The sequence below is a fragment of the Oncorhynchus clarkii genome, chromosome 32 (genome assembly GCF_045791955.1).
Source record: "Oncorhynchus clarkii lewisi isolate Uvic-CL-2024 chromosome 32, UVic_Ocla_1.0, whole genome shotgun sequence".
NCBI classification, from domain to species: domain Eukaryota; kingdom Metazoa; phylum Chordata; class Actinopteri; order Salmoniformes; family Salmonidae; genus Oncorhynchus; species Oncorhynchus clarkii.
The window spans coordinates 32,808-44,221 of record NC_092178.1 but is presented as its reverse complement, the minus strand read 5'-3'; the positions used below and the strand labels follow the sequence as shown (position 1 = coordinate 44,221).

Here is an 11,414-nt window from a genome sequence, read left to right as displayed (position 1 = left end):
GCAACAGTGCCCAGTAATGGTTCACATGACTCAATACAGGTCCTCATGTAAAATAGTCTGCAGTGTATGTTATATATATATATACACACAAGGATGTTATTTCTCTGAGGTTCAGATTACAATTCCCCAATATATGGTTGAACTTGAATCTCGATAAGGCACACCACATATCTCCCACATTGTGTTTCTAGAGCCTCTGCATAATCTGCAGTTTAGTGGAAACAAATCAAATAATTTGGCAAGAAATCTAGTCACTCGCAGCTTCTGAGATTTTGGGAATGCATCCCAAATCGCACCCTATTACTTACATAGTGCACTACATTTGATTAAAGCCCTATGGACCCTGGTTAATAGTGCACTACATTTTATTAAAGCCCTATGGACCCTGGTCAATAGTGCAGTTTATGGAGTCTGACCTCCTTTCTCTACAGTGTGTTGCTGCATGGAGTCTGAGCACGCCAAGGTACAGAATTAACTAACCAAGTCGCTCTGGATGAGTCAAATGTAAGTGTAAGAAGCTGCATTGCATCTAGAGTCTCCAGAATGGAAATGAAGGAAGCAGCTGCCTGCCCTGTGTTACTGAACGCTCCGCCGTTGTCCACACAATGCTTTTGATGCTCTTTGGAGTCAGATGGCGTCAGAACCGGCCAGAGCCCAACATCCAGCATAGTTCATGTCAACTCTGAGGCCTGAACAGCCTTCCCAGGTCTTCATAAGCCTCCTATACAGTCTTCTGTGGCATCAAACCTGAGGTGGAGTAGACTTCTCATCTCTGACTGGTTGGTTGGGATCAATCTGGTAGAGGGATGACATCACATCAAACTTTATTTGTCACATGCGGCGAATACAACAAGTTTACCGTGAAATGCTGACTTACAAGCCCTTCACCAACAGTGCAGTTCAAGAAGAAGAAAAGATTTACCAAGTAGACTAAAATAAAAAAGAGGTGGATCAGGGAATCGCCCGCAGCAACAGCAACATCATTGATATATATACAGAGAAAAGAGTTGGCCCGAGAATTGAACCCTGTGGTACCCCCATAGACTGCCAGAGGACCGGACAACATGCCCTCCAATTTGACACACTGAACTCTGTCTGCAAAGTAGTTGGTGAGCCAGGCAAGGCAGTCATTAGAAAAACAGAGGCTATAGGTACTACCCCTGAACAAGGCAGTTAACCCACTGTTCCTAGGCCGTCATTGAAAATAAGAATTAGTTCTTAACGGACTTGCCCAGTTAAATAATCACACAACACAATGCACTTGAGTTGCCAATCTGATCTCCCTGGTAGAAATAGTTTGAAGTTGTATTAGTTGTTCAGTATACCATGCGTATCAGGAAAATGCATTGTCCAACGAGATGCTTACTAGCAGGTTCCTTCAATTACAATAAGAAAATATAAGAAGAAGAACATAAAAAGTAAATGGCTCAGTTTAATAGAATAAACATTTTAACTTAATTATAATATCAGAAGGATCCCCCATCCACGTGTAAATATTGGACTATAAATTGTGCAGTGTGTTAAGGCTGGTAGCACAGAATAAGTTAGAGGAAAAATAAATGGAGGAACTTAATTCAAGAAACATCCAGTGTAATATATTATCAAATAACGCAAACTGGATGGGATATGGCGAAAAATGCATCAAATTATGTTTTGATCTTCAATATAGAAATGCTACAAATGGAGTCATGCATGAATCAACCGAATTATATTTTGAAAGAGGAAGTAAAGTACTTTAAGAATATGTTTTCGTTTCAGTCTCCTCCATCTCCACTAACTGAAACTAATTATATGGATTTTTTTCCTAATAATAATATAAAATTAATATCTGTACAGAAAGACTCATGTGAAGGCCAAATTACAGAGGAGGAACTTCTTGATGCAATTGGGGCCTTTAAGGAAAACTGCAGGGCTGGATGGCATACCAGCGGATGTTTACACAACTTGTTTTGATATACTCAGAGGACCATTATTAGCATGTTTTAACCACACCTATATAAATGGTAGATTATCGGACACGCAAGAAGAAGGTCTGATATTATTACTGAAACAGGACCCGTGTTATTACATACAGTTGAAGTCAGAAGTTTACAAACCCTTTGGGAGAAATACATTTCAACTCAGTTTTTCACAATTCCTGACATTTAATTATAGTAAAAATTCCCTGTCTTAGGTCAGTTAGGATCACCACTTTATTTTAAGAATGTGAGTTGTCAGAATAATAGTAGAGAGTGATTTATTTCAGCTTTTATTTATTTCATCACAGTCCCAGTGTGTCAGAATTTTACATACACTCAATTAGTATTTGGTAGCATTGCCTTTAAATTGTTTAACTTGGGGCAAACATTTTGGGTAGCTTTCCACAAGTGATTTTTCCAATACCTTGACTTTGTTGTCCTTAAGCCATTTTGCCACAACTTTGGAAGTATGCTTGGGATCATTGTCCATTTGGAAGACCCATTTGCGACCAAGATTTAACTTCCTGACTGATGTCTTGAGATGTTGCTTCAATATATTTATATCTATTGTCCTGCCACATGATTCCATCTATTTTGTGAAGTGCACCAGTCCCTCCTGCAGTAAAGCACCCCCACAACATGCTGCTGCCACCCCAGTGCTTCACGGTTGGGATGGTGTTCTTCGGCTTGCAAGCATCCTCCTTTATCCTCCAAACATAATGATGGTCATTACGGCCAAACAGTTCTAATTTTGTTTCATCAGACCAGAGGACATTTCTCCAAAAAGTATGATCTTTGTCCCCATGTCTCATGGTGTTTATATTTGCGTACTATTGTTTGTACACATGAACGTGGTACCTTCAGGCATTTTGAAATTGCTCCCAAGGATGAATCAGACTTGTGGAGGTCTACCATTTTTTTTCTGAGCCCTTGGCTGATTTCTTTAGATTTTCCCATGATGTCAAGCAAAGAGGCACTGAGTTTGAAGGTAGTCCTTGAAATACATCCACAGGTACACCTCCAATTGACTCAAATGATGTCAATTAGCCTATCAGAAGCTTCTAAAGCCACAACATAATTTTCTGGAATTGTCCAAGCTGTTTAAAGGCACAGTCAACTTAGTGTATGTAAACTTCTGACCCACTGGAATTGTGATACAGTGAATTATAAGTGAAATAATCTGCCTGTAAACAATTGTTGGAAAAATTACTTGTCACGCACAAAGTAGATGTCCTAACCGACTTGCCAAAACTATAGTTTAACAAGAAATTTGTGGAGTGGTTGAAAAACGAGTTTTAATGACTCCAACCTAAGTATGTAAACTTAAGACTTCAACTGTTTATGGAACTCTATTCCACATCAAGTAACTGATGCAGTAGAATCAGATTTTTTAATTACCTTATGGAACAGCGGGGGACTGTGAAGAGACACACGGGCACAGACTCATACACTGACACGGGTACTGTATTGTAGATGTGTGATAGTCGTGGTCTGAGGGAACACAAAGTGTTGTGAAGTGTAATATTTTAAACTGTAGATACAGTGCAGTCGGAAAGAATTCAGACCCATTCACCTTTTGTTATGTTACAGCCTTATTCTAAAATGGATTAGATAAAGAATTGTCCTCCTCAATCTACACAATACCCATAATGACAGAACAGGTTTTTAGAAATGTTTAAAAAACAATGTAATACTTTATTTACATAATTATTCAGACCCTTTTATGAGACTCAGGTGCCTCCTGTTCCCATTGATCATCCTTGAGATGTTTCTACAACTAGGAGTCCACCTGTGGTATATTCAATTGATTTGACATTGTTTGAAAGTGCATGTCAGAGCAAAAACCAAGCCATGAAGTTGAAGGAAGTTCAGGCTCCGATCTGGGGAAGGGTACCAAAAATGTCTGCAGCATTGAAGGTCCTCAAGAACACAGTAGCCTCCATCATTCTGAAATGTAAGAAGTTTGGACCCTGCTGATAAGTTACAAATGATTCTCTAAAGGGGGTGACTCCTCACTGCAGAAATAAATAGGGGGGGGGGGGGGGGGGGGGGGTGCATCAGGACCACATGTGGCCAGGGCAATAAATTGCAATGTCCGTACTGTGAGACGCCTAAGACAGCGCTACAGGGAGACAGGACGGACAGTCCTCACGTAACAACACCTGCACAGGATCGGTACATTCGAACATCACACCTGCGGGACAGGTACAGGATGGCAACAACTGCCTGAGTTACACAAGGAATGCACAATCCCTCCATCAGTGTTCAGACTGTCCGCAATAGGCTGAGAGAGGCTGGACTGAGGGCTTGTAGGCCTGTTGTAAGGTAGGTCCTCGCAAGACACCAGACAGGAATATTAGTGTTCTGCCATAGCCAGCGAAGAGCCCGGATCGCAATCCCATTGAGCACGTCTGGGACCTGTTGGATCGGAGGGTGAGGACTAGGGCCATTCCCCCCCAGAAATGTCTGGGAACTTGCAGGTGCCTTGGTGGAAGAGTGGGGTAACATCTCAAAGCAAGAACTGGCAAATCTGGTGCAGTCCATGAGGAGGAGATACTGTTAGTTTTGACCCTTCCCCCTTTGTTCAGGGACAACTTATTCAATTTCTGTTAGTCACATGTCTGTGAAACTTGTTCAGTTGTTGAATCTTTTGTTAAGTTTGCTGAAAATCAACGCAGTTGACAGAGGACGTTTCGATATCGTTTGAAAAAAATATATTAAGGCCATATCGCCCAGCCCTACACAAGATAAAACTAGAGTCTGCAGGACTTGCTTTTTGGAGTGTGGTGTCAAAAAAGCAGAGGCTCTTTATTACAGACAGACCTCTCCCCATCTGTCCAAGCATTGAATCTGTGTGTTTTGACCATGACAGTTTACAATCTAAGGTAGCATCAAGTAATTTGGTCTGCTCAACTTGTTCAACAGCAACACCATTCATTTCCAGATTCAGCTGAGATCTAGAACTTAAGGAAGGATCTGTACCAAATACAATGTTCTTAGTTTTAGAAATGTTCCAAGACCAGTTTATTACTGGCCACCCATTCCAAAACAGACTGCAACTCTAAGGGTTTCAGTGACTTCATTAGCTGTGGTTGCTGATGGGTATATGGTTGAATTATCAGCATACATGGACACACCTACTTAGTTGAATGCCAGTGGCAAGTCATGGGTAAAAATAGAAAAGAGTAGAGGGCCTAGAGAGCTGCCCTGTGGTACACCACACCCTTCATGTTCGACAGAGAAGCTTCCAGTAACACAAATCCTCAGTTCTATTAGATATATACCTCTGTAAACAGGTTATGGTCAATAATATCAAAGGTTGCACTGAAATCTAACAGCTCCTAGAATATTTTTTATCCATTTCTGTCAACTAGTCAGTGTCAGTGCAGTACACGTGGAGTGCCCTTCTTTATAAGCCTTCTGAAAGTTTGCAAAGAGCTGATAGGTCATCTGTTAGAACCAGTAAAGGCTGCTTTACCATTCTTGGGTAGCAGAATTACTTTGGCTTTCATTCCAGGCCTGAGGATAAACACTTTCCTCTTGGTTCATATTAAAGCTATGACATACAGTGTATTCGGAAAGTATTCAGACCCCTTCACTTTCCACATTGTTACGTTACAGCCTTATTCTAAAAATGATGAAATACTTTTACTATACACAATACCCCATAATGACAAAGTGAAAACGGGATTAGACATTTTTGCAAATGTATTAAAAATAACACAGAAATACCTTATTTACATAAGTATTTAGACCCTTTGCTATGGGACTAGAAATTGAGCTCCTGTATCATCAAATGAATTATCTAAGGGAGTCTCAGAAATGACTAATATGAATGTTATCTGATGTTAGCAAGTTATTGATTTGATTAACCTTATTTCTAAGGCTGCATATATTAATATGGGCTGTTTTCAGCCCTTTCCTGGGTAGCTTATCAGAGGTAGACATAATACTGAAAAGAGCAAACAAAGCAAGAGAAAAATATGTATTCAGCAGTCCATTAATCAGTTGGTGTGTGCTGTGGGGTTGAAGCTACGAACCCATAGGCTTGGCCCTCTCATCCCACAGCTTCCCAAGCCTGTCAAAGGTGGAATTTCTTAGAAAGATTAAAGAGTTGGTGACTTGTAAATCAAATTTATTTACACTGTGACACCCTAAAAACAAACATAATAAAAATGTGCCTAGCCAATGTTGTCGTCGTCAACTTCACCGAGCGTCAAACACAACCACTGGAGTCAGAGTCAAGGAATGCAGTTTTGGCTTGTGTTGGAATCGGAACGGCTCATAGGAGCAGGATCCTACATCCTGTTTATGTTGCGTGAGGCAGCTTGAGCCCCTAGACAGGACGCTAGTCTATTTCAGGGCATTTTTCTATAATGTACACTAATGATTCCAGGGATTTGTCTGCCAAAGAAACCATTGGGCTGGCCGCCTAAGTGTTTCTTCGGCCGCCCAAGTCCAAATTGTAAGAAAAGTATTTATACACACTGAACAGAAATATAAAACATGTAAAGTCTTGGTCCCATGTATCATAAACTGAAGAAAATCCCAGACATTTGTGCAAAAATGTGTTTACATCTCTGGTAGTGAGCATTTCTCCTTTGCCAAGATAATCCATCCACCTAACAGGTGTGGCATATCAAGAAGCTGATTAAGCAGTATGATCATTACACAGGTGCACCTTGTGCTGGCGACAATGAAAGACCACTTTAAAATGCACTGTGTTTTCACAACACTGCCACAGATGTCTCTAGCTTTGAGTGTGCAATTGGCATGCTAACTGCAGGAATGTCAACCAGAGCTTTCACCAGAGAATGTAATGTTCGATTCTCTACTCCAACATCGTTTTAGAGAATTCTGTAGTACGTCCAACCGGCCTCACAAAAGCAGACCATGTGTAACCACGCCAGCCCAGAACCTCCACATGCAGGTTTGTATGAGGGTGGGGGGCCTATATATTTTTTGTAATATAATCTTTGAGAACTAACAATCAATAAAATCTAGACAGTCAGGAGAATTGTTAATTCATTTAAAAGTATTGATTTTGATAAGTTTGATCTAAAGCACAGCATTAGCCATGGCAAACTGCATAGAATTGCAGGAAATTCTCTTTAAAACTGCAATATTTTCTCTCAGCTTCTTGGCAAAATGTGTAGAATAGCAGGAAATTAACTTCACAACTGCAAAAATGTATCTCGGCTCCATTGAAATTTGAATGGCAAGAAATTGGCTTTAAAAAATGCAACGAAACAAAAGATAAGGGTCTTCAGATTCTCTAAAATTCAGCCGCGCCGACCGTGCCCATTGCCAAACCCCCCCACCTTTTGATCCATAAAACCCTGGATTTATTCCTAGAGGTTTCAGCACCTATTTAAAACCTTAATATAGTTCAAAGGATACATCTCTTTGTTCTCTTCTTGTGCATGATTCTGTATCCACACTCTCTGCATCTGATTGGATCACGGGCCTTAATTTCATTTTCAGTGTGGCATTCTGTTAGGAGAAAAACATTTCAGCAGCTACTACATCACAGACATACTGGTAATCATTCTGTAAGGCAGGAGCTGCAGTAGTACATCAAACATTCTGTAACATGCTGACCACACCGCTTGCGTTACATGCGCGAGCGTTGCAAAATAAATTTACACATGTTATTCAATCACTTCATCCAAACTGCTTGCGCGAATCGACGAGCGTTTGCGTAGCCAGGCGATAAAATAGAACTGTTTTCTTATTTTTTTTTAGGCTTGATGTGCTGCAAGTCCCGCCTCTCACATCTCCTCATTGGTTTTTAGGAGCATATACCTACGTGGGTGATTGGAAGCTGAAATGAAGTCCACACTACAGTCCAGTTGGTAGTAATGCACCTTAAAGTTGGGTGCCAACCTCCATTTAAAGTCCAAAGAAAAAATAATTAGAAGCCTGGGGGACAGAATGCTTAGAAACAAACTCTGTTTACCCTTTTATCTGTGGATTAATTGTCGGAGTAGAGGACCTTGTGCATTTCAGGTAAAATAACAACCCAATGTTTATTTCCCAGGACAAATGACCTAGCAACAGCAAGCTAGCTAAATGGCCATGAATATTTCTTATGTATCGACCTGTCCCCAAATTAAAACAGTTGGTTAAGAGATTGTTTTGATATTTCAACCTGCACGTCCTGGTCGTATCTGGTTTGGATGGACAAAATCAACATGTTTGTGATGGCGCTAAGGAAGCACGCACACTTGCCCAGTCTAGTCAGCATGTAAGGCAGGCGCTGCAATAGTACATCAATCATGTAACTACATATGTAGATATGGGTGAACAAAACAAGGGTACTGAAGGGCATGTTATGAAAAGTCACTAACAGTCTTAGTTACAGTACAAAGACAAAGCATGGATTTTAGAAACAATGGTCAAATAGCACCTCAAACACACTGTGCCATGTACAATATTACAGCTTCCGAACAGAAGACATTACCCCCACATATGTAGATCATAGGCTGTTGCTTGGGGGGTTGCACGTCTTTTTGAGTGTCCATGCTTGAATCTGGAGAAAATCAGATAACATTTTCAGTACCGTTTGAGACAGTGTAACCAATTTATGTGCAACACCCGACACTGCATGGCTTATAAATGATGTTATGACTATCTAACATAACTGGTTTGCTAAGTGACCCAAAAGCATAATTATCTCAGCCATTTAGCCAAATATTACGATATCTAACTCCTGTCATCTGTGATTTAGCCTTAGCTAGCTGCTAACTACATGTGAATGGTTTCCTGTCTAGCGTAAACTACCTAGCTAAAGTTAGCTAAGAGCAGCAAACAGAACAACTACCCACAGATAACCACTTTAAAATACCATAAAAAAATAACTGGGAAATATTATAGCATGTTTAAACCCAATTCAGTATGAAATAGATAACCCACCAGTTTAAAAAAAAAAAAAGTTACTAAAGATGTGTATTTGTTTCTCTCATGCCAGCGTGCGTCGAAACAACGTGATTCTTCTTCTCTGGATTTGGGTTGGCGGACCGACCTTTAACATCGCCACCTACTGGACTGAAGTGTTAGGCCAGTCACGGCCTACCGACATTCAATTATTTAATTATTCCTGTTCCTCTGAGAAGGTCAAATAGAGCCCTAGACACCAAAAGATCGAACCCTTTTGCTTGATCAAGGACGTGATTATTCTTCTTAGGTTAGGGTTTAACCAACGTTTTGGTGCGTTATAACGGGGCGGCAGGTAGCCTAGTGGTTGGAGAATTGGGACAGTAACCTAAAGGTTGGTGTTGTCGAATCCCCAGAGCTGACAAGGTAAACATCTGTCATTCTGCCCCTGAACGAGGCAGTTACCACTGTTCCTAGGCCGCCATTGTAAATAAGAATGTGTTCTTAACTGACTTGCTTAGTTAAAAAAAAATTTAAATGTATTGCCACCCACTGGAGTGTAGGCCAGCCCCGTTGGGTTTTAAAAATATATATAATTTAATTTAATGACGTTCTACTCAATATACTCTTTAAACTAATTCCCTGTATCCCCACCTCCACTGCCTGCTTCATTTTCTCATACCCACACTATGAGCACCTCCCACAGCCGTCAATCTTATCGGACTCATCGCCCCAACTCCCTCTTCCTCCCTAAATGTCAAATCAAATCAAATCAACATGTATTGGTCACATACACATGGTTAGCAGATGTTAATGCAAAATGCTTGTGCTTCTAGTTCCGACCGTGCAGTAATATCTACCAAGTAATCAAACAATTCACCAACAACTACTTAATACACACATCTAAAGGGGTGAATGAGAATATGTACATAGGCAAGAATCCCTTTATGCTCCTCCTCACGTCCTTGCCCTTCCTCGGCCCTCTCTACCGCCGAACTGCCGCTAGCGTTGGAAACTGTTGCTCTCCTCAAACTTCCTTTCTGACCTCTAGCTCCCCTTCAAATCCCAAACTCAATTTCTCTCCCGCTTTCTTTTTCCTCTTTCCTGCTCCTTACTCGCTTCACTTTCTTCTCCATCCCCATCTCTGACCAATCACAGCACAGCCGTGCCGAACCGCCGCCACACCGAGTCTGATTGTTCACTAGCCACAGCGTTCAGATTCTCCCTTACGTCTATCACCATCCTACCGTGATCCGTGATTGGTTACCTACTCCTCCATTGTAATTGGTCCATTGTGGGTCGATGCTATCTGGAATCCTTGGGACGTCCCTACTCCACTGAAGTTGAAATTGAAAATGGTTAATTAAGGCAAGGGTTAGGTAATGTTTATGGTTATGGTTAAGGTATATAATAGCCATATCTAGAAAAGCCAAAGTTCCAAAGCCTGGACCTAAAATTGTGTATAAGCCATCATACAAAAGGTTTTGCAATGATTCCTATGTCAAAGATGTGGGGGGAAAAAATTGTTGGTCTGATGTATGTAACGAAGAACAACCTGACTCCACACTTGAAGCATTCAAGAAACCTACTGTTAGAACGGCCAAATCCCCATGGATAGATGATGAATGGAAAAACGGTATGGTTGAAAAGGATGAGGCTAAGAGAATAGTCTGACAACACAGCAGACTGGCAAACATGCAGTCAATTGAGAAATCACGTAACTAAACAAAAAAAAGAAGAAACTATACTGTGGAACAAAGATAAATATAAAGAACGATAATAAAAAGCAAACTCGGCTCTTTCCTTCATTGAGGCAGATGGCTTGTTTATAACACGGGGTGCCCTAGTGGTGCAGTGGTCTAAGACACTGCATTGAGGCAGATGGCTTGTTTATAACACGGGGTGCCCTAGTGGTGCAGTGGTCTAAGACACTTCATTGAGGCAGATGGCTTGTTTATAACACGGGGTGCCCTAGTGGTGCAGTGGTCTAAGACACTTCATTGAGGCAGATGGCTTGTTTATAACACGGGGTGCCCGAGTGGTGCAGTGGTCTAAGACACTTCATTGAGGCAGATGGCTTGTTTATAACACGGGGTGCCCGAGTGGTGCAGTGGTCTAAGACACTTCATTGAGGCAGATGGCTTGTTTATAACACGGGGTGCCCTAGTGGTGCAGTGGTCTAAGACACTTCATTGAGGCAGATGGCTTGTTTATAACACGGGGTGCCCTAGTGGTGCAGTGGTCTAAGACACTGCATTGAGGCAGATGGCTTGTTTATAACACGGGGTGCCCGAGTGGTGCAGTGGTCTAAGACACTTCATTGAGGCAGATGGCTTGTTTATAACACGGGGTGCCCGAGTGGTGCAGTGGTCTAAGACACTTCATTGAGGCAGATGGCTTGTTTATTACACGGGGTGCCCGAGTGGTGCAGTGGTCTAAGACACTTCATTGAGGCAGATGGCTTGTTTATAACACGAGGTGCCCGAGTGGTGCAGTGGTCTAAGACACTGCATTGAGGCAGATGGCTTGTTTATAACACGGGGTGCCCTAGTGGTGCAGTGGTCTAAGACACTGCATTGA

The 11,414-nt window shown here is 41.4% G+C and overlaps 1 protein-coding gene across 2 annotated transcripts; it reads right to left on the bottom strand.

The window, feature by feature from the left end:
- Positions 1–6,078: 6,078 nt before the first annotated feature.
- Positions 6,079–8,956, bottom strand: LOC139391978 (DNA-directed RNA polymerases I, II, and III subunit RPABC4-like). 2 transcript variants are annotated; one of them, XM_071139590.1, is made up of 4 exons: positions 8,874–8,956; positions 8,422–8,490; positions 7,359–7,451; positions 6,079–6,187 (listed from the first exon to the last, which is right to left on the bottom strand). In XM_071139590.1, exons 2-4 carry the CDS (start codon positions 8,480–8,482, stop codon positions 6,165–6,167), a joined length of 177 nt encoding a protein of 58 aa, XP_070995691.1. In that variant the 5' UTR covers positions 8,483–8,490; positions 8,874–8,956; the 3' UTR covers positions 6,079–6,164. The 2 variants fall into 2 exon arrangements, with proteins under 2 accessions (XP_070995691.1, XP_070995690.1); XM_071139589.1 differs by lacking the exon at positions 8,874–8,956 and having other exon boundaries at positions 8,422–8,494.
- Between the last annotated feature and the right edge of the window lie 2,458 nt (positions 8,957–11,414).